Here is a 23,026-nt window from a genome sequence, read left to right as displayed (position 1 = left end):
ACTTTTTAACTCGTAGATTAAATAATTACATGATGACAGTTAACTTGAAACAAAAGAAAAATTTAGAACAACATCATAAGATATGCTAGAAATCTCAAATTAAGTTGTATTAATGAAATTATGCAAACAAATAAATAGTAAGTTATAATGTATATTACATAATATATTAGCAAAAAAAAAAAATATATACTAACTCCAAACCAAAGGGTACAAAAAGGTGTTCTCTAAACTTGTGGGGATTTAAAGGCAACCTTATTATCATTCCAAGGTAGAAAATGACATTTCTTTCTGATAAGATATAGAGTAGTTTTATATGTACTCCTCCTAGATGAACGAATTGAAAATGAATCTTTTTGTCTCTTTTCAGTCTCCCTGCCCGCGTTCACACGCTTCTTTACGCTCTAATCTCTTATTTGTGTTACGTATAAATATATCAACTCTTTCATACCCTAGCTAGCTAGTTTATATTTTCATTCTCCATATCAACACTTACACACCAATCGATCTATATATATTATACACATAATAATAATCTACCTTCGATCACTTTATTTCTACCTCTATATAAATACATACATACACAATAAATAATGGAACTTACTAGTCCATTTTTAAATCAAGAAGACTATTCGTATTTTTACAGTTTCTTTCAAGAGCTAGACAACGATAATTCTTCTGTCAACAAAAGACAAAAGTTGGATGATTTCGACCAAGATAACACCTCTTTGGACGACATTCTAGAAGGTCTTGACGACGATCAAGTCATACCCACTTCGGATTTCGTAAATAGGGCTACTGAAATGGCGGATTGGGATGATCATGGGATGAATTTGAAGAAGAGGATGAGGAATTCGTCTCCGGCGGAAGGTGGTGGAGCACATCATCACCGGAGGTTGTGGGTGAAAGAGAGGTCGAAAGGGTGGTGGGAGTATCATAACAGTGACGAATGCCCCGATGATGAGTTTCGGAAAGCTTTTCGAATGAGTAAAGCCACGTTTAATATGATTTGTGACGAGTTAGACTCGGCTGTCACTAAAAAAGACACAATGCTACGAATGGCTATCCCTGTTCGTCATCGGGTCGCCGTCTGTATTTACCGTCTGGCAACAGGCGACCCGCTGAGAAGCGTCTCAGCCCTATTTGGCCTGGGGATATCCACTTGTCACAAACTAGTCCTTGAAGTTTGTGCCGCTATCCGGACGGTCCTCATGCCTAAGTTTCTCCAATGGCCTGGTCAAGAAAGGCTAAAAGAAATCAAAAATGCATTTAGCTCCATCTCAGGAATCCCGGAGGTCAACGGGTCAATCTACACAACCCATATATCAATAATCGCCCCAAAATCCAACCCGGAAGCTTACTTTAACAAAAAACACACCAATAGAAACCAAAAGCCCTCGTATTCCACTACGGTTCAGGGGCTGGTCGACCCGAGAGGGTTGTTCACGGATATTTGTATCGGATACCCAGGGTCGATGACAGACGAACAAATCTTGGAAAAATCGGCATTATCTCAAAGGTCTAACATGGGGATGTTGAAAGACTCATGGGTTGTTGGTAATTCGGGCTACCCGTTAAAAGAATGGATGTTGGTACCATATACTCATCAAAATCTTTCATGGAGTCAGCACACATTTAACCAAAAAATTGGTGAAGTACAAAAGATAGCAAAAGATGCATTCATGAGGTTAAAAGGGAGATGGGGTTGTTTGCAAAAAAGAACAGAAGTGAAGCTGCAAGAGTTGCCAATGGTGTTAGGGGCATGTTGTGTGTTGCATAATATATGTGAGATGAATAATGAGGAAATGGATGTGGATTTGAGGTTTGATTTGTTTGATGATGAGATGGATCAGTTATTAGGGGATGATGATACTACATCCATTAATAATGTACTTCAAGCTAGAGATACTATTGCTCACAATTTGTTGCATCATAGCCATGGACGCTTAAATTTGTAAAAACACAATTTTTAATGTACGTGTTCATGTGTAGTGTTTGACAACTTAAAAATATTTTCTTCAGTGAATTTTGTTGTTTATGGGCCTTTATGTTCGAAGCTTTGTTAATTACAGTATCAAGTGGTATAATTTTGGGCACCTCCGCTAGTATATACATTTGTCTATTGTCAATACTAATTTTGCAAACAAAGAAAAACAAGTAAAGTTAGAAGAATAGTAATACTAGGTAAACTTCTTGGCTAAATCCGCGAAATGATCGAGAAGCTTATTTCATAATTAATTGGGTAAGTTGGGATGTTGTTGACTTTGAAAGTCATAATAATGCTAATTAAACGTACGTATTTTTGTCAAAATGTGACTTTCAGTACGCCTTTATCGAAAGTCCTATCTTGATGCGCGCATTACATTGTGCAATTGCAATGATATACATGTGACACTGTTACATTAGGAATACATATATATCTAAGGTTTGTTGCCAAAAGTTTCAGAACGTTCTTATAACACCAAAGGTCAATTAGTTTAGTTCATTAGTTGTGACAGGTTTAGTGGCGGAACCAGGATTGCAGATGACCCGTAACACATATTTTTTTTCGGTAGCCTCGTATCGCCGCAAAGTAACGATAACGCTTAGACTGTTACAGTTTTTAGCACTTTTTTAAGGATTTTCTCTATTTTTAGTGGGTTTTTAAGAGTTTTTGGCACGTTTGGAGTATTCTTTTCATATTTAGTAGCACAAATGCATGTTTATAAGCTATATTGATAAGAAAATCTTTCGAAAGTTTAATATTTGATACATTGACCGGTATCCCATATTTATTTGACCCGTAGCACCAATGAAAAATACATCATTTTTCAAAAAATTTATACTACAAAAATTTAACGGACCCGTAGCCCGGGCTACCCCTAGTATTAGTGTAGTTCCGCCAGTGGATAGGTTTACGGAGAAAACCTATAAACTTTCAATGATAAAACCCGTAAAGTGGGTGAGACTTAAAAAAAAAAATTTCATATTTTATTCACAATTCAATATACAGATACAAAGACGTAAATAAACATGAAAATAACGTCCTACTACTACATATGGATGACCACTACTTCTTAATATGCTAAATTGAAACATGTGCTAAATCACTTAATTAACAAAACTAACAAACGTGATCAAATAACATAATATGCATTAAATATAACATGAAAAATGGACATATAATAAGTCCACCTTCTTAACAAGCAAATATCAAGTTGTTTCATGCATTTTGTACAACATTGATAACAATTCAAACTATCTTGTTTAGATTATAATGGCGACCAACAATGAAAAAGTAAAGGAAAGTGATATATCTATAACTATTTTTTTGTCATCTACAACAATATATGCATTATACAGCTGTATACTATGCTGTAAAATATGTACAATTGTTGTTAATGGCTAAAAAATAATGTAGATATATCACTCCCCAAAAGTAACATATTCTTATTGGACAAAAACGTGATAACATTTTTTTTTTACTTTCAAAACCAAAACCGAAAAACCAAATCAAGTCAAAACCGAATCCAACGATTTCTGGTTTTTAAGATTCGATTTGGTTTTCGGTTTTAGTCATAAGCCGACCCAAACCGAAACGTACTTACCCCTGATATCTTTCGATGCGTGAAAAAAGATATTTTGACAAAGAACAAAATAAATAGATAGAAAAGTTAAAGTTTTTTAATAATTTTAAATTAAAATATTAGATTACAACAAAACTGATTTTATATTTTATTATATATAACTAAATAAATATTAATAATTTCTGATTAAAACTAAAATTTGATTACATAGATTATTGTTCTCTATAATCCATGGGTAAAACCAATACACGTCTCCGATTATATACACAACAATAAACGTTTGTTTATCTATAATAAACTTTTTAATCTTTATGATTAACTTTAATTCTTTTTACATATTACCTCTATATTTATGTTTATATGTTGTATGATAATTGTTACTTCCTCCGTCCCATCAAAAATGTCTACTTTTGAATTTTTAAAGTCTTTCTCTCGCAACTTTGACCTTAAATACTTTTATTTATAATGTATAGTGTTTGATGAAAGTTATATGAGTTGATAGAAGTTTCGATATGTTTTCATTGAGTATAACTTTTATCAAATATTATATAATGTAATAAAAAATATTTATGATCAAAGATACAAAAGAAAGACTTTGACAATTTAAAATTGGACACTTTTAATGGGATGGAGGAAGTACTAAATTTGGTTCTTTTTACAAATTACCCATGAATATTATCAGCGGCTAGGCTACTGAATCAATAGTTTGCTTGCCTTTTATTTTTTTAATTTTTTTTTCAATCACTTGAATTTTAGGTTACCACATACTTACAATTTTTTTAGACAGCATTACAAAATTTATTAAAAATGCTAGTAAAAAACTAGCAAGTACAAATTACGATCCAACGAACAAAAGAAAATAGGAACAGAATAAGTTCTAACAGTAAAAGACAAACACGCAACATAGCAACAACTACTAAAATCAAAAAGGGAATCCTAAGGCACCGCAAAAAGAATGACCTCCCATGAACGAAACCGAACACCCGTTGCATCAAATCACAAATGCAACGATATCTAACCGACATCCTTTGTTCGTTTCTTCAAAACACTATGCACGCGAACAGTTTCCTTCACACTACCATAATATCTCCAAATTTCAAACTCGCTTAAAAAATAATCTTTCCACGTGTGTAATTGTGTGAGAGAGAAAGAGTCTTGAACATTCTCATCAGGGTCTTTATAGCTTCAACATTTCTCAGAATCTAGATTACCGTTAATAGGTGGACCAATATAATCAAGCCACATAAAACAAGACTTTTCATCAAGATTTAGATTAGAAGTCGGGGGTGTAGATGATACTTACATTTAAGCGTGTCTTTTAGATTTTTTTTATTGTTCATTTTGTACCTTTATTACTTTATGCCTTTATGGTACAATTTTGTAATGTACGTTTATCATTATTTACGTATCACTAATTTAGTATAGTATGCAAGTTTTACATGTTGTTATATTTTTTGGGGTAATTATATATATATATACTAAAATGTAACTTTGGCATGTGAGGGGGGAGTACTGTAGCTAAAAGTACACCCCTACATGCTTAAGTTACAAGTACTTATTGCATAACTAAAATAACTAACGCCCTTAATGACCGTTAAGTATTGTTTGGTTAACTAACGGTACTTACAAAAAGGTATTTAACGGAGTATGTTTTCAAGTTTAAGTTTTTTAACTTTTGCCATTAAAGTTCTGCTTTAGTTACTTTTTGCCACATAACTTTTGGTTTTAAGCTTTTCTCATCAAAAGTTTTTTTTTTTACCACATAACTTTTACTTTTTTAACTTGCGTCACGGAAATTTTTTCTCGCTTCGAAGGTTTTTTTATTTGCTTTTTACCACCTAACTTTTGGTTTCTAAATTTTGTTACCAAAGTTTCATTCTCTTTACATTTGACCACAATTTTTATTCTTAACTTTTGCAACGAAATTTTTTTTTTCGGCTTAATGTTTTTTAACTTTTGTATTTTTTGGTTTAATGTTTTTTAACTTTTGTCATGAGAGTTTTGTTTTTCTCCCGAGGCAACGCCCGGGTTAAAATACTTGTATTTAATTAAAAAGAAAGATAAGTCATAACATATTTGAGCAAGAGCTCATGACTCATGACAACCAAAATCTGATTTTCTTATTGAATAAAAATAAAAAATCTTTATACAAATAAACCCCCAAAGTTCCAAAATCAAATTTAAATATATAATTATAAACTTTTAAAATCAAATTAAACAATCGAAGAAGAATTTTACACGCGATTATCACCTCCAATAAGAAGAGGTATGTAAATATATATAAATATAAATCTGTTATTTCAAATTCAATTATTAAAGTTCAATCATTTTATGATTTGGTAGCGCCTCTGCTTTTAATTTTACTTTAATTTTGAGCCTGTATTTGCCTTAATTTAGGGTTTCAAGTTGGATGAATGTGTAGGATTATTATATACTTTCTGTGTAATTATCTGAATATATATATATATATACACACACACATTCGTATTTGAATATTTAAATTTTAATTGTTTGCAGGGTGTTTACTAAATTTGAGATCACAGCTTGTGTTCTGATTTTATGTGCTTTAAACATTTTTGTATTGATCCTCGATATAGTGCTTATATAGATAGATAGATAGATAGATAGATAGATAGATAGATAGATAGGAATTACAAATTTGGATTGGCATTGCTCTGTTTCAGTGGAGATCAAATATATTGTCTGAATTACATGTAACAAAATCAGCCGGGCATTTTGATCAAGTGAGAGATTGTGACGTTTAGTGCTTAAGCGTTAAAATGTGACATGGGAGCGTTTTATTGTGAAAGTGTTTTATGTGTATGCTTGTTTCATGTTGAGAAATTTGTGATAAGAAGCGTCGTTAAGGTGAAGTTAGGCTGTTAGAATAGGGTTTTGTAATTTAGTTGTAAGGTGCAGTATGAACCTCTTCCCCTAATCAAGTCAAACAAAGATGCTTATTAGTTTATACTAGGTATCGTGTTTCAGAATTTAGACCGAGGAGGCATAGTGTCAGACCTCTGATAATTATTTATAGTATATGTTTTAAATTGCTAGGATTGGGAACATTATATGTTGGCATTTGAGATATTAGATTTCCAAGTTAATCGACCTCATGCTAATATGAGACACAAACTGAGAGAATTTTTAGAGTTGAAAGATACACATAAGAGGACATAAAAATATATGTATTGTGGGAATAGTGGGGAAATACATGAGCGAATTGGATGTACTTTACCTTTTGAAAGTACCATCCTTTCTGTTACATTCCTTCTATTGGCGATGATTGCGTTAACCTGTTTAACCAGAATTCTTAATACTATGTTTTATTTGTTCTTATTTCCATTTATCCTGCTGATTATATAACTAGATTTTGCAAATCATGGGAAATTAGTGTAGCATCAAAGTGGTTAGATCGTACTTCTGTTTGGCTTGATTTTGTTTCGAGACTGATCAGCATACTTTTCTACTTTCTTGTTTCTAGGTTCATTCCTTATCGGTGAAAAAAAAAGTTCGATCTTTCTTTTCATATGTTGTAACACTACAGTATTGTCATGCATAATTGTGTTGACAAAGTATGTAACAAAGATAATACATGTGAAGTGGTGCAATGGCATCATCTGGTAAATTTGATCTTTCATCTACTAGCCCAAGTAGACCGCTATATACCCCTGGGAAGCGTGGCTCCCATACAGCCTCTGCAATGGACAGGTCATCCAGTTTTCGCGTGAACATTGAAAATCCAATCCTTTCTTCTCTTCCAAACATGTCAAGAAGTACTATAAATGTAAGCCAAGGCGAAGTGACTAAATTTTTCCAATGTTTGCGGTTTGATCTAAAGTCAATGGCTGCTGAATATAAGTGTAATCAACATGGCAATTTTAGAAGACTTGCTAATGCTGCCCTTTGTGCACCAGATGGTTCACCATCTGGTTCTTTGAAAGGCAAGCTTCCTTCTTCCCATGAGGATATGAAACGGCTGAGGATTGGATTACGTGAATCAACTATCAAATCCCGGTAAAGTTCTTGGATCTGTTTTGAAAGCATTTATTCGTCTGGGCATAAACTTGATTCAGCTCATAATATTCTTTCACGTTTCAGGGAGCGGGTAAAGATATTTAGTGAGGTCTTGTCCGTGATCAACAAGTGCTTTCCAAGTATATCCTCAAGGAAGAGATCTCGTCCAGATACTTTTTCTGGGAATCGTTCTACTGCTTTACTTGCTGATCGAGTTGGCATCACTGTTGGGAAGATAGGTGCACAAAACCGTGCTCTTACTAGTGGTTTTGACTTCGAGCAGCCGAAGGTTGAAGAGAGGTGTAAACCTATTGTTCCTAACAAGCGAACTAAAACTTCTATGGTGGATCAAAGGGTTTGTAGTTATCCACTAGTTTATTTTACACTTTTATTTAGTTTATATGTAAAAGTTATCATAGTTAGACAGTATGCAATTGTTTATTTTATTGTTTTTAATGTACATGTTTTGAGAATTGTAGGGAGATGCTCGACCCAACACTCCTGTGAGATCATATGGATCCGCAGATAGGGATAGAGAAGTTCTGAGCCTCCAAAACAGCAACACTAATGCTGGTGTGGATCTATCGTCGCCAATTGCTGATGGATGGGAAAAGACAAAAATGAAGAAGAGACGCACCGGAATAAAGGCCGAAACTGCTCCAAGTACTAGCTCGGCGTCAACTAAACTTACTGATGGAAGCAGGAGTTGTCTTATGGATGCTAAGCCAAGGTTGAATGATTTCCTTGAATTCTGGAGTTTTGGGAACTATCCAGTATATATAACATTGGCTCTACTTATATGATTTTCTAGTCAATTTAATTGCCTTATTATGGATATTTTCTTATAGACCAGTAGTGGCTAATGGAGGTATTGTTGCCGGAAAATCTGACAGCGTGGGAATGCGTTCTTCCATCCCTAGGCCTGAGCAGCTGGAGATTACATCTGTTCTCCATGATAAAAGAAATCAAACTAGTAACGTGGAGCAGGAAAGGACAAATGTCAGACCTCTTAAAAAGTACGAGTCGCATTTCCACCTTGACTTGTATCATGCTGTGATGCTAATATGACGTTTCTTTTTTAATGCTTCTTACCTTTTTTGATTATCAGAGTCTTTGTTCGAGACGAGTTTATTACTGGTACCTCTTCTTCTTCAACTAAACTGCATGCAGCTGCTCGAGGTCCAAGATCAGGGACAGGTGTTGTACCTAAATTGACCAATGTTCAGCGTGCAACTGTTTCCAGTGATTTGGATTCAAGTTATGGTGCAATTAAGAATGCTAATCTTAAACAAACATTATCAACACGTTCCTCATCGCCACCTGTAGCCCGATGGGCTGATCGTAGGTTCCAGAAGATCTCACGTACAGCAAGGCGAACTAATCTTGTCCCTGTCGTATCAACCATTGATGAAGTCCCTGATTTTGGCAACAATGACATAACTGTTAGTGGAAAAGGGAGTGGAAATGCAAGACGATTTCCTGCCAATTCTCCTAAAAAATCTAAATCAAAAGGTGACCATACTCAGTCTTCTACCTTATCAGAAAGTGAGGAGTCAGGGGCTGCTGAAATCAGATATAGGGATAATGGCTGCAGGTCGGAGAAAGTTGTAAAGATATCAACTTCAGTCCTTCCAACAAAAAAGAATAAGTTCAAGAGAAAGGAGGATCTTTCTACTGGGGTTGGTAGACAAGGCAAATTTGAAAGGGGTTTTGCTTCTGCACGATCTGTTGGCAAAGTGAGAACAGCAAAACAGCTTAGAACTGGCAGAGTTGGTTTCGATAAGCCTGAAAGGTTAATACATCTTTTCAGCTGTCCCACACAAAACCATCTAAATATTGCTTCTATGATATATAATAACCTTATGTTTCATGAAACATTCACAGTAAAATAGGTCGCGCTTCTACCGGGAAACTTTCAGGCCCCAAAGCTTTTATGCGTCAAGAGCATTCTGCAGCTCCTTCTGCTTTGCATTTTGCTGGTATAGGAAATCCTCATGATTATAAGTTACAAGCATTAGGTATACAGCTCTTTGGTTCTTTTGCCCTCTTTAAACCATTTGATAATTTTCAATCAGCTGCTTCAGATGATGAGCATGGAGAGCTTTTGGCTGCAGTGAATGCTGTTATCAATCCTGGTACTGTGCTTACTGGCCATCTATCTAGTTTCTTATTAGAATACTCTTTTATGTAGTTAATTGATGAGTTGGTAATGTCAGGTTGTGCATGGTCCAGCCCTTTCTGGAGGCTGATGGATCCTCTTTTTGGTTATGTATCTGATGTGCATGTGAACTACATAAAGCAAGAGGTGATGGTTCTTATATCTGAAGTTCAGTTATCCGTGGGCTGAAAATAGCATTGAAGCTTTTTGATGTAACTTTATCTTTCTTATATTCTAACCCTCCACAGGGAATCATACTATCTACCGCTGACACTACAAACCTGTTAGATAGTTGCACTACACACCCTATTGGAACTGTGGTGGTTGGAGCTCCAAATAATGGAAGAGTAAGCAATAGCAAATGCTCGGAGCTTTTAATATCAGAAAGTTCGCTTTGTCAGAGGCTTCTTGCTGCTCTAATTTCAGAAGATGATGGCAACGAATATACCTGGTGTGCAAATGATGACCTACACTATAATGTTTATGGATCAGTATCTGAGCGTGAAACAGATATAGAATCCAATGGCATAAAGTGGCATTTAATAGAGAACTTTGAAACCGGTCGAAGTTTTTCCAGAAGTTACAGTATAGATTCTACATTAAGATCATGTAATGAGGTGGTGCATAGCCGATCGAATAACAACATCATGTCTATGTCAAATCCAGAAATTGCTACAAGCGGTCTCCTTTCAGATCCAGCCATGATAACTAGTTGCCAATATGGGTATGCTAATGTGTCGATAAATGAAAGACTTCTTCTTGAGATTCACAGTCTTGGTCTTTACCCAGCACCTGTGGTAGGTCCCCCTCCTCCCAAATGGATGTATAATCATACGTATATCTATGTGTGTGCGCCCTTAAATATTACACATTGTTGTACAGCCGGACTTGGTACACCCTGGAGATGAAGACATCAGCAAAGATATCAGTAGACTGCAAGGAAAACACTATCTACAGGTACATATGTTTGATGATGACCCAGTAAAGTAGAATTTTTATAAGCATAACTAAAAAAAGGGTAGATCAATGGGAACCCCTTGATTACATGTACCACATTGGTACAGGCAAAACCCCCATGCAGATTTTTTTGCATCGATGGTTAGCTTCCATTCTCAGAATGCCTTTGGCAAGAACTGAACTTATTCTAAGAAAAATTTGTAATGATATTTTGCTTGAAGTTTTGAATATAATAAGTAATAGCTGTTGTGAACGGGTAATTGGACTTAGGGGTATAAAAAATAACCGGAAAATTGAAAACCCGGACCGAACCGTGTGATCTGAAACCGAAAAAACCCAAACCGAAGAAAACAGTAATCCGAAAAAACCAAAAAACCGATGTATAACGGTCCCGTTACGCTTTTTTACCTGTGGTTAACCGAACCGAACCGAATTTTGATATATTCCTGCATATAGTCATATATACTACATCTTTTTAAGAAAGTTTTTGTTTAAATTATATGTCAAAAATATTAGTAATATCATGTAAAGGGCATTTTAAGTAGTAAATTATGATGCTTTTAGATAGAAACTTGCATTGCATAAATATATCATTAAAAAAAAAGTATTCCAAGATTAGACGTAATGCATATTTATTTATAAACAAAATATTAATATAGTTAACAATGACTACTATACATATAAACTTAAATAGTTCACAATGTAAATTGACTATTATAATTGAAAACATGACTTTTTTATTAGCATGACTTTAATAAATTGTTAACCGAAAATCGAACCGAAATTAACCGACTCTTTCGGGTAACTGAAATTAACGGTTCAAAATTTCTAGCTAACCAAACCGAACCTGAAAAAATGGTTTAAAATTTCTAGCTAACCGAACCGAATCGTTTGCAGCCCTAACTGGAATGGTGTCAGTGGTTCTAAAAAAGCACAAACAGCTACCATTACATTATTCATTGTGCCTATAGACATTGTTTGGAGAAATCTGTATGGTAAACAATAATTACTATCAGCAATAAAGAGTATACGCTCTAAATTTCACAGATGTTATCTTTGTGTATATATATGTGTTTTTTGTCTGCATTTAGACGTATTGCCAATAGTATTTCTTAATGTATGTTTGTAGCGTTGTGGCCATTGGTCAATGGTCCTAATATAGTTTACTAATAGGTATCTAGGAAGAAAAGCCTGCTGGACAAGCTTCTCAAGTCTACTGAGCAAGCAAGGGAGCTATATGAGAAGTAAGTGATTTCTCTATACATATAGACTTTTTTCTTCTTTAATTTTGCATTCTGATTTTCAATCGGTCATCTGTTTGTAGGGAATATGAGCAGCTTTCTCTTGAAAAGCTCACAGGAATGGCTTATCAAAAGTACATGGTAATGCTGTTGGTGATCATCATTTTTCCCTTGCGTCTTGATAACAGTCCACAAGTTGTGGCATGTGCATTATTGTTATGTATTTAATGCAAACAGAATTGTAGTTTTGATAATCTTATCTTTTTAATGTTCTCCAGAGCTGTTGGGGCCCAAGTGCTCCTGGAGGTAAGAGTGCCTTTGGCAAAATGGCTAAAAAAGCTGCTTTAAGTTGTGTCCAACGAACACTAGATCGATGCCACAAGTTTGAAGAAACCGGAAAGAGCTGTTTTGCTGAGCCCTTGTTTAAGGAAATGTTTATCTCTGGATTGTCACATCTGAATGATACACAAGTAAATGGTGTCATTGATGAGATCTCTATGGATAGTATCTCAGGTACTGCATTGAATTACTTGACAGTTTCAATGCGTATGCGTATAACTGTCTTTGGTTATTTATGTTATTTATTTCTTGTAAATAATTTAGGTACACCACTAAGCCCTTCACCAAACCATGGCATCAATCCATCTGAGCAAACTCTCAGCAAAGATGATGTATGGTCGATCAGGGTTAAGAAGAAAGAGTTGTACCTTGATGATGTGGCAGTGTGTACCTCTTCAGGAATTATAAATAATGCAAAAGGAAAGAGGAGTGAGAGGGACGGCCTTAGAAATGGAGGTCCTAAATCTGGGCGACCTGCATCTAGTAATGTTAAGGGTAAAAGAAAGACCAAGACAAAGCTAAAACAGAGAACAACACAGTTATCTGCATCTGTAAATGACGCTCTTGGTAAATTTTCAGATCAACAGAGGGCACCATTGTCTTCAGCTCTGAAGTCCACTGTCGGTGAAAGGGATGCGTGTATGTGGATGGAAAACTGTGATGAGCCACTTGATTTGTCCCACCTACAACTTCCAGGAATGGATGACTTTGTTGTTGGAGATGACTTTGGTGGACAAGGGGAAGACATAGGTTCGTGGTTGAACATCGATGATGATGTGTTGCAGCAAGATGATGATTTTATGGGACTTGAGATTCCAATGGATGATCTAACAGACTTGAATATGATGGTTTAACAGTTTGTTATGTTGTATAGACATGTTGAGTATATTACTTACAGACGACACATGTTTGCTGCTGTCAAGAAATGACTAGTCAGTAATTAGGCTATGATTCTTTTTCAAAACCCCTGGAAAAGGTACTATCGAGAGAATTCCCCGAGTGTTTCAGATTTTGCCTGCTATTTAAGATATTCACATAGGTTGTAAAAATCTTTTTTGCTACCTGCTAGCCAGTTTGCTTTTTCTGCTTTACCATATCATAGGAGACAGGTGTATTTTGGTTGTAGCATTTATTGATCAGAGCACAATTCCTCTTGTACATGCAAGTTATGATTCTAATAACAATAATATCAATTCATTTTTTTTGTTAAACATCAACTGTTCCACATTCATTAATGCAATCTCTTTTTTCAACTAAATTTGTCTACAAGCTTTCTGTGCAGCATCGACGCTACACAATTGGGAGCTGATACTTTTTGTGGTCACATTTTGCAAGATCTGTGTTTGGAGGTATACATTTTTCTTTATCATATCTATATGAGGTACATGGCTTTGGTTTTCCATAAATTTCGAATCAGTTGGTGGCTTTTCAAACATTTTGCTGTGAATTATGATGCATTTCTCCTAAAGTTGTAATGAGGTTAGTCTTTTTTCAAATGTTACTCAAAACTAGCTCTTGATTTAACTGAAGTTTGCAAGTTCCCTTTTTCAATTGATGAGTGACATTTTTTGCTGTTATTGGAGGTAAGTTGTCATGATGGTTGACTTGTGTTGATCAAGAGATTTAAGATTCATCAATATCTACATAATCTCTCTCGTTGCATTATATTCTTATTACTATTAATTAAAGTAATATATAAATCGTAATTATTTTATTTATAATTGTTAATATGAATACAACTGAATAAAATGAGCATTTTAAGATTGATTGCTTTTTATTATTTTGGACGAACCATTGTATGTTGTATATGACTAGCTACTTTGTATCTAGCCTTGAAAGATGAGTCCGTTAGGAGTTCATATTTTTGGCAATATTCTTGTTTATAACTATCATTCTGGTTTTCCTCAAATTGCACAGTTTTTTTCTTGTTCAACTATTCACCCAGTGTTTCTGCCCTTTGTGGATTCTCTACCTTTGCTCTTTGTTCGTGCAACAGGGTGCACGCGGGAGGTTTTACGAGTCTATGGTAGGGATATCTTTGCGAGCATTATCTACAAATTGAAATAAGAGTAAGTTTGTGCCTTACCTACAAACCGAATCCTTTTGTCTTAAGAAAGGATGTGCTCATTTTATATCAACATGATTTATGCCTGTTGGATATAATTGAAGGTAACAGTTTCAACGTTCAACCATTCTATATGAAATACAGCCAATTCTGCCATAGCTTATTTGTAATGAGTCAAATGGGTAACTCAGACAAATTTGGTTGACAAAAGATGTCTAATAGGGTGAACCAGTCAAAATTTACCTGAAGGGAAATCTAACGCTTATAACTTCATCTGCTTAAAACTTATGTATTACCTTAAATCGTTAGATGGGCAGACAAACCCAATTTAATGTGAACAATTTTGATTTTCTAAATACAAAATAACTACTTCAAACCCAAATTCTAAAATTACATATGTTGGCCTGAGCTTATAAATCATGTATTATCCGAACTAGTTCAGATTTTAGACATTTTAACCATTTTTTAACATTCAAAAGTGATATTTAGATGAAGACACAAATTTTTTTTAAAAAAAATAAACCGGCCTTATTCCAGTCTCAATCTAGTTTTAACCTTCCAGAATACCAAATCAATCTGGTCCCACATGAATCTTCCTATCTTTAATTTTGTCTAAAACTCCCGTTAAAGGTGGTGTTGGTTCGCTAGGTCCAAATCTCTATTATTTGATACATAAAATATAAAAGTAATTCATGGGTTATGCTATATTATCTGTAGAACCTGGCCGGATTAGTAAACAATGATACCTGACATTGCTCTAGGCGGGCCATGAGGATGTGAGATGTAAACAGTCATAACTTCTGTCCGAAAGGGTTGAGGTACTACTTTTAGAAAGGATAGAATGTGGATTCGTGAACCAAATAATTTTGTACAGTATTAGACTAAGATAATATTAATGATAGTATAGGTCCTAGATTGAAATATCATGGTCTACATAAATCAAACGTATTGTAACCCTAGTCACAATATTATAATACGAAACACATTTAATAGCTAAATATAAAATTAGCTATGATAAAAAAACACCACTTAATTTGTGTTATGGTCGAGTGCTTGACTACTACAAGTTTCCTTTCTTTTATCATATGTTTATTCAATTCTTCATATATCTTTTCATTTAACCTATATCATATTTTGTCAGAAGAAATAGATCAAGTTATTTATGTTTGTAGATCGAGTAGATTATTTATCTTCAAAACGAGAGTATGTATGTTTGTTTGGAATATTAAAAACCTTCCAACGATCAAATGGAGTGTTATGACAGGACTGGAATGCTCTGTTCATGCCTAAAAAAGTTATCAGGATCAAACTTAGTCTTGATCTTCACCAACCTCATGAAATTATCATCTTTGTAGTATCGTCTTCCCCATGAACTTCTTGCCGTCTCGAAACTTGCATTTTTGTCATTCATTCCAAGATCAAAGTCTCTGTAATTCATATACGCTTCTCTTGGATCATTTGAAACATACTGACCCATGTACTCATAAACATCCCTGATCCACTTATACTGCTTCTTCATGACTTCATTATCACTTGTTGCCCAACCGTTGACATACTGAATCATGAAAAGAACTCCATTCCTGTGAGGAAATGGTGTTGATGATTCTGGTATCCTCTCCATCATTCCTCCGTATGGAGTCCATAGCATCGTTGGCAGATTGTCGAGCTCTGTTGCCAAGTATTTTTCCAGAATTATTTTCAATCCTGTTTCTGGGATTGGGGTTCTGACAAAATCTGATTTGGCTTTCATGTAGAATAAGAAAGCTGGTTTTCCTGTGAGAAGGAAGGTGGTAGGGACATTATTGGGGAAACTGGACATGAACATCACAGACTCGAGCCAACTCATTTCAGTACAATCGGATTTATGCAGATTTAATTCAGGAAAACTATGTTTCATGATCTCAAGTAGTCGGTCAGTTTCTCCAAGGAAAAGTGCATTGTAGGTTGTAGTTATGGTTCTTTTATTTGTAGTACCGGTTATATTAGTAGCTGTGGTAATGACTCTGAGAAACAGATCTTCATCTAATTTATGACCCACTTGTTGCCATTTGTCAAGAATCTTGATGGCACCTTGTTCCAATGTTCTTGGGACATTGAAAACTGTGACAGTTCCAGGGACGGGTACGAGTCTCAGTTTCCATGAAACTATGACTCCGTAGCTGCCCCCTCCGCCTCCTCTAATCGCCCAGAAGACGTCCTCTCCCATGGTTTTTCTGTCTAGGATCTTTCCTTTAGCGTTTATGATCACAGTATCTAGCGCGTTATCAACTCCTAGCCCGTATTTTCTCAACATGGACCCATATGCACCACCTGTGATATGCCCACCAATTCCGAGGCTTGTGAAGATCCCAGCCGCAACCCCATGAGTTTTGCTTTCCTGAGCAACTCGGTAATATAGTTCACCAATGGTTGCACCGGCCTCAACCCAAACGGAATTATCCTCAAGGTTAACCTTAATGGCACGTAATTTTGACATGTCAATGACGATGAACGGGAGGTTCATAACAGACGTGTAAGAGACCCCTTCATAATCATGGCCCCCACTTCTGAACCGGAGCTGTATGTTGAGTTTTTTAGCACAAATAACTGCGGTTTGGATATGGTTTTTGTTCAATGGGGTGAAAATAGCTTTTGGCTTGGGAGTTGAAGGGGTTGTGAAGCGAAGATTTTCAGCAGTGGAATTGAGGAGAGTTGTGAAGTTTGGGTTGTTTGGGGTGTAGAAAGTAGTAGTGTAGTGGGTTTGGATTGTTGAAGAAAGACATTGCTGGAAGGTGTGCTGAATTTCGATTGAAGATGACGAAGATTGAGCAAGTGATGATGGTAGTAATACAAGTAGCACAACAAAACTTGAAGGTAGGATATGTGTCATTTTTCAAAGGAGAAATTATTTTGTGAAGTTTACTCGGAAATGGAGGTCAAATTTATAGTGTTTTGTGGTTGACCAAAATATTTGCATATGAATCATATCATAATATTAACTGTTCCATAGTACGACAACAAGTCTACAACAAATCCACAATATCAAGATTTGTTAATATTTTGATGTCGTTATCGTGTGTGTATAAAATCTAGTAGATGTAGTGGGTTATCATTTAGATGTCGACTTGTGAACTAACATCCACAATGTCAATGATCTAATCAAGTTGAATGGTAGACATACACCATTTTAAAAGAATTCACACACAGCCTTCGTCATATTTAGTAGACGTAATATTCGTACATTAGCTGGTTGATTGTTGAAGTCAAAAGGCCAGGAGATGATGTCAGACAGTCAGCTTCACCTACCACCGTTTGATGCATATGTTGATTAAGATTGGGCTAGATGTATTGTAAGTAGAAGATATGTTTATATATATATTGTGTTCTTTTTTGTGGCTCATTAGTGTCTTGAAAAAATAAAAGGCAGAATACAATTCAAAAGTCTTCTGCAGAGGTTGAATGTAAAGCCTTAGCTTCGGTGAATTCTGAAGATATCTTAGTTCTAAAATTTTAATCGATTTACATTGCGATGTGTCTAGTCTAATCAATGTTTTCCGTGATAGTGAATTAGTGATGTTGCTACTAAAATAGCAGGTTTAATGAGAGAATACCTTGAAATAGATTTACATTTTATAAGAGAAAAAAATGTTATTTATACTAAAAGTTACAGAGTATAAGTTTTTCATATCAAATTGTAGAAGTTCTTAACAAAGCACCAGATACAAAACAACACAACTTTTCATATCACGTATGAAATCTTTGGGTACCTTGTCTGTTCATAATATTGTAACAAACGACGTATACAGGGTTGGATTCTCTACTTCGCCGAGATTCTAGGCTATCATCTTATATTGGAGAACGTTTTGTAGACGAAGATAGATATAGATTATGATGATCAATATGTAACTAGGCCTGAAGATGGAGTTATACTCGAGGATCACGTCAGAAAAAAAATGATAATCAAACAATACACTTGCTTAAGGATCATTAACATATTACTATTAACTCTGTTTCAAATGATTAGACATAATAATGCCTAAAAGCTTTTCATCAAAATTGTTTAAAATTTGTGAATAATGCCATATTTAATAAAATCAATCTATTATAGATACAAACCTAGCATGGAAGATTGATTGGAAATGTCGGGTATACAACTTTTGATAGACATGACATTGAAGATTGATTGGTATACAAAGGATTCTTATACATATAGATAGATTGACTGCAAGTTTTTAGCTGATGGATCTATTTTCAATTTAAAGAATATTACGTTTAGTTATGAAAAGAGGAGAAAGTTTCAGATGAGGAATATTATTTTTCTCTCAATTTTGTAAAGGTTAGAACACGAAAAAAAGAGAAAAAAGAAGGATGGGCGGGAATTTGGTTTTAAGGCCTCTCCCTATAGTTACCTCTTCCACATTGCCACAACAGCTTTTCTCTTCCATAATCACTCCCTATAACCCCTCTTCTACACTTTTATTTTATTTAATTTTATATTTAAACAAGCTTTTTTTTTTTTTTTTTTTCTTTCTGTTTTTGGCTTTTTCCTCCGCTCCCCTTCGTCTACTCTCATCGATGGATAGAACTAGCTTGAACGATGCAGCCGTCGACTATAGCTTCCTGGTCAAAGACCCATCGACGATGTGTCGACGATGGCGATAGGGAGAGGCCTAAGAGGGGTTGTGGTGGCTCGAAATGCTTTTTCTAAATCCTCTTTTAGTATAGTATTAGATTAGATTAGATTAGATTAGATAGATTTGATTCCATTCCAATTCCAATAACCGTATAATCATCTTCATCGTGAAAAAACCCATCATTTTATTGCTTTGATATTCTGACCCCAAAGTGTTTGATATAACTTCTCAACCAATTATCTGCATTTGGCCTGATGTTATTAATTTAAATTTAGGTTGTTGTATTTTTAGTTTAATTGACTGCGTAAATAAAGTTAAAACACATCTCATTCCACAAAGGTCAACGGTATGGAGACTAATAATAATGCAGGTATGATTTGATGGCGTATATGCTTAGGTGAAAGATATATTGAAAAACCCTTTTTCAATATATCTGAAAAAGCCTTTTTCAATATATCTTTCACCTAAGCATAGTGTGTTTTGTTGTTGCAGTCTTTGCTTTTTGAGTTTTTTTGCCACTTCTATTTGTGAATCGTCTTTAACAATTCTATGGCTAGCTTTTACTAATTTATTTCATGGAACTATATGATTTCATAAGTATAAGGTTTGTGATTGTAGTTTTAAGTGAAATTCATTTAAGTTGGGTTTTCTTTTTATGTCTGATTATATGTTTTGGGGCTTTTGGGTTTTATTTACAGGTGATGGGAGATATAACTGAATAAAGATGGTAACTGGATGCTTGTAAATTGACGGATTATTGCAATGTGTTAACTGGATGGGAGTAAAGTGTTAAACGACTCTCTTTATTCGCTTGCTTTATGTTAATTGTTATTGCAATGGCATATAGATGCACCCGATTGAAGTAATTCACATACTAATGCATACCAAAGCAAAAAGAGAACTATTGTCATTGCGTCTGTGCTGAGGTTTCACACAAAACAACATCACAAATGGCTGACCAAACATGATGATGGTATACCATTATTTCAGTAGGATTGAGTTTACGGGTTGCATTTGTCGGTCCATTTTTGTCAATTTGACTGACTGCTGGTTTTCTTTTTGTTGGCATGCATGCAGAGACAGGGTTGGTTTTATGAGAACATCATCAGTTGTTGGGACTTATGGAATAATGGTATCAAGGAAATTCCTTTTGCTTCCGTTTTTGTTCTTCTATACCAAGTGGCAAGGTAATTCATCCATTTATTGTACAAAAAAAAAACAGATTTTTTTTTTTTTTTGAATTTGGGAAATGTGTGATTTGTGTGTGTGTTCCCGCATTTTATGTGAGAATTCTAATGCTGGTTTGCATTTTGGTATTATTGAATTGATTACCAAGTTGATACACATAAGGATGTGTATGTATATTGATTAGATATTCAGATCTCATTGATACAAATTTAGATAATGTACAGTAATATTAGCATAATGTAAAGTTAAGTAATTTACTTGAATTGATCACAGAATAAAAGGTCCGGATAAACGAAGATGGAGTTTTAGGAAAAGATCAGCTAAGCATCGAGTGTTGAGCAACGTCATTGTTACGGAACTAACTACTATAGAAACAGAGAGAGATCGGACCAGTAACTGTATGAATGGAGGTTCATTCTTGCTAGCTAGAAGTCATGCCAAGACAAGTTTTTCTGAAGGAAAAGGTGGTGCCGCCTATTCAAGAAGATTAACAGCAGACCTCGAATCGTGAAACTCCCACCGATGTAATAGTGCTTCTGAAACAGTCTTAGAATGGTATCCTCCTGTGTTGTTTGGACTTTTTTGTATATGGCATGAAATATGATTTCCAGTTTACGTCTTATATTGTAAGTTACAGCTTGGTTTAGTTTATAGTTTTATAGTTATAATCCTCATCGAAAGAATATATAGCATGTATATTGAATTCAGGTTTTCAAATTTAGGTGTGTATGGAGTATTTGCTTGAACAGTTTTAAGTGCCATTCCATGAAGTTTGTCGAGTGTTTATCATTGTAAATGGAGATGATGGCTTGATTGAGTGCTGTGGTAGGGAAAGCTATTAAAGGCTGACTCCTGCGACAAATTGGACAAGGTCTGCCAACTTTATCATATGTTATATGTCATTTAGGTGATTACTAATTGCATGTTTTTGAATTCAAGCTACCATATTCTATGAGGTGTTAAGTGTTTGTTTTGAAAGTGATTATGCAATATCAGACTGTAACTTGTAGTTTAGATGTTTCAGTGTTTGTCAATGCAATTATTTTTATAAAAAAAAATCAACTAACTAGATGTCAAAAGTTACAGTCATGTGAAAAGAATAGTGTGTGCAATTAGGCTCAAAGAGGTAGACAATATTACCTTAGACCGGTCAAGCTGAATGACTATCAGCCGATAGATATATGCTCTTGTATGTACTGTTGCTACCTTATCTTAGACCGGCCAAGCTGAATTAAAAAAGCATCCATTTCTTTGAAAATTTTATGCAGATTGGACAGGCCGGGGACTTACAGCTAGATGTGTGTCGTGACCTTGAAACTGGAAATATTGTCGCCATTGTTAAGATGCGTCACTATCGAGCAGGTTAGACACATTGATATGTGTTGGCACTATTTGGTTTTTTATATTAATTAGATTAAATAGCTTCTTTGGCTTATGCATGTACAGGTTAAATGTCAAGAACTGGAGCAAACAGTTATAGATCGACCAAGCAACAGAGACAACGCCATTCTTGGCCAGCTTCGAATGGCCGGTACTTGCGCTTCTGCAAGATGTCAAAGGGGTCCATTTGGTTCAAAGCTCAAATCTACTGGTCCAACTACTATGTTTTGAGAGATTTCACTCTACGTAGCGCGCCATGAGTGGATATTTTAATTAATAGGAAAATGAAAAGGGCGTGGGATATATGGGAATCAATTCTGGAAGCTCTCATGAACTACTACTGCAGGAAGGGGTACAAAGGGATTGGGATTTTATAGTAAAAAAAAAACGGAATTGTAATGTTTGAATTGTGATTTTTTTTTAATCAAGTTTATACGTGTATTCAAAAACATTCATATGTCTAAAATTTGATTTGATCATCTTATTTAATTAAAACTCAACCCTAAAGATTACCAAACCACTCTCAATTGAGTTACCTACACACTCCACTCTCTTTAATTTTCTACCGGCCAATGAAAATTAACACAAAAGAAAACAAGGTAAAGGAAAATTAAGGCACATGCATGTAAGGGACTCAAAATGCTAAGTAAGTATTTTATCAAGGACTGGTTTGAAACAAAAAATAGGGAATATTAAGTTAATTAAGTTGTTGATCGTGAAAATTAATTAGCTAGGGTTTCCAAATCATCATCTATCGATCAGAGTTCCACCGACCATATACGGGAAAAGAGGCGAAGCCGATGTTTTTTTTAAGTGTCTGGGCGGTAAGATTTTGCTTGTGGATCCTCGGTGCTTCTATGAATCTGGAAGGCTCAGTGGTTACGTTGAACTGATAAATGATATTAGAGAGAGAGGGATAAGTACATCACATACGTATGATGACAGAGATATAAGCGGTTTTCACTATTATCATTGAAATGGTTGTTGGATATTGTGTTCATGAAAGACTTTGCCGGTTTAGACTTTCCGGATGAAGATGTGGATCTCCTTGGACGCAGGCTCATGGAATTCGATTCCATATTTCTCCAAGGAATTCAGTCAACATCCATTCTTCTTCTACTTCTCAATGTACGCCCTGCCCGCCTCCCTTGTACGTTACGAGTATTATTATTTTTTTAATGAATATTGGTTCACGATATTTTTCTACTTGTCATGTCAGGCTGCTATCGAATTGGGGATTAATTAAGAGCCTGTTGAACCTGGTGCGTAATGCTATTGTTGACCGACATGTTAAACAGGAGGAGTTATTATAGATTGATATGTTTATTATAGATTGGGTTCCTAATTGCTTCAACATCCCTTGTATCATGAATTCCAAAGAGAAATTCAAACCTCATCAAAGTTGGACGGGTTATTATAGATTGGAAGGGCAATTCAAGCCTCATCTAAGTTACTAATTGGATGGGCATTGATATGTTTATTATAGATTTACAGATGTCAAGTTG

The 23,026-nt window shown here is 35.0% G+C and overlaps 3 protein-coding genes and 1 long non-coding RNA gene across 6 annotated transcripts; 3 read left to right on the top strand and 1 right to left on the bottom strand.

Moving 5' to 3' along the window:
• Positions 1 to 459: 459 nt before the first annotated feature.
• On the top strand, positions 460 to 2,064 carry LOC122600969 (protein ANTAGONIST OF LIKE HETEROCHROMATIN PROTEIN 1-like). The gene has a single exon (XM_043773748.1). The coding sequence runs from the start codon at positions 591 to 593 to the stop codon at positions 1,953 to 1,955; it is 1,365 nt and encodes a 454-aa protein (XP_043629683.1). The 5' UTR covers positions 460 to 590; the 3' UTR covers positions 1,956 to 2,064.
• Positions 2,065 to 5,759: 3,695 nt separating this feature from the next.
• On the top strand, positions 5,760 to 13,486 carry LOC122600252. Of its 3 annotated transcripts, none has more exons than XM_043772942.1 (15): positions 5,760 to 5,829; positions 7,048 to 7,580; positions 7,665 to 7,935; positions 8,060 to 8,310; positions 8,429 to 8,596; positions 8,689 to 9,372; positions 9,465 to 9,559; positions 9,665 to 9,715; positions 9,797 to 9,885; positions 9,987 to 10,535; positions 10,621 to 10,695; positions 11,869 to 11,939; positions 12,020 to 12,077; positions 12,215 to 12,449; positions 12,540 to 13,486. In XM_043772942.1, the coding sequence occupies exons 2-15, from the start codon at positions 7,174 to 7,176 to the stop codon at positions 13,127 to 13,129; spliced, it is 3,594 nt and encodes a 1,197-aa protein (XP_043628877.1). In that variant the 5' UTR covers positions 5,760 to 5,829; positions 7,048 to 7,173; the 3' UTR covers positions 13,130 to 13,486. The 3 variants fall into 3 exon arrangements, with proteins under 3 accessions (XP_043628877.1, XP_043628876.1, XP_043628875.1); XM_043772941.1 differs by having other exon boundaries at positions 9,656 to 9,715; XM_043772940.1 differs by having other exon boundaries at positions 9,465 to 9,598.
• An 86-nt stretch (positions 13,487 to 13,572) lies between these two features.
• Positions 13,573 to 15,311, top strand: LOC122602049. Its single transcript, XR_006324147.1, has 3 exons — positions 13,573 to 13,624; positions 14,272 to 14,344; positions 15,058 to 15,311. It is a non-coding gene; the product is annotated as an uncharacterized LOC122602049 (long non-coding RNA).
• A 284-nt stretch (positions 15,312 to 15,595) lies between these two features.
• Positions 15,596 to 17,209, bottom strand: LOC122599389 (berberine bridge enzyme-like 15). The gene has a single exon (XM_043771896.1). It carries the CDS (start codon positions 17,207 to 17,209, stop codon positions 15,596 to 15,598), a length of 1,614 nt encoding a protein of 537 aa, XP_043627831.1.
• Between the last annotated feature and the right edge of the window lie 5,817 nt (positions 17,210 to 23,026).

This window comes from Erigeron canadensis, chromosome 5, assembly GCF_010389155.1.
Source record: "Erigeron canadensis isolate Cc75 chromosome 5, C_canadensis_v1, whole genome shotgun sequence".
In the NCBI taxonomy this organism is placed as follows: Eukaryota; Viridiplantae; Streptophyta; class Magnoliopsida; order Asterales; family Asteraceae; genus Erigeron; species Erigeron canadensis.
The sequence above is the reverse complement of the archived record's forward strand: the minus strand, read 5'-3'. Positions and strand labels throughout refer to the sequence as shown.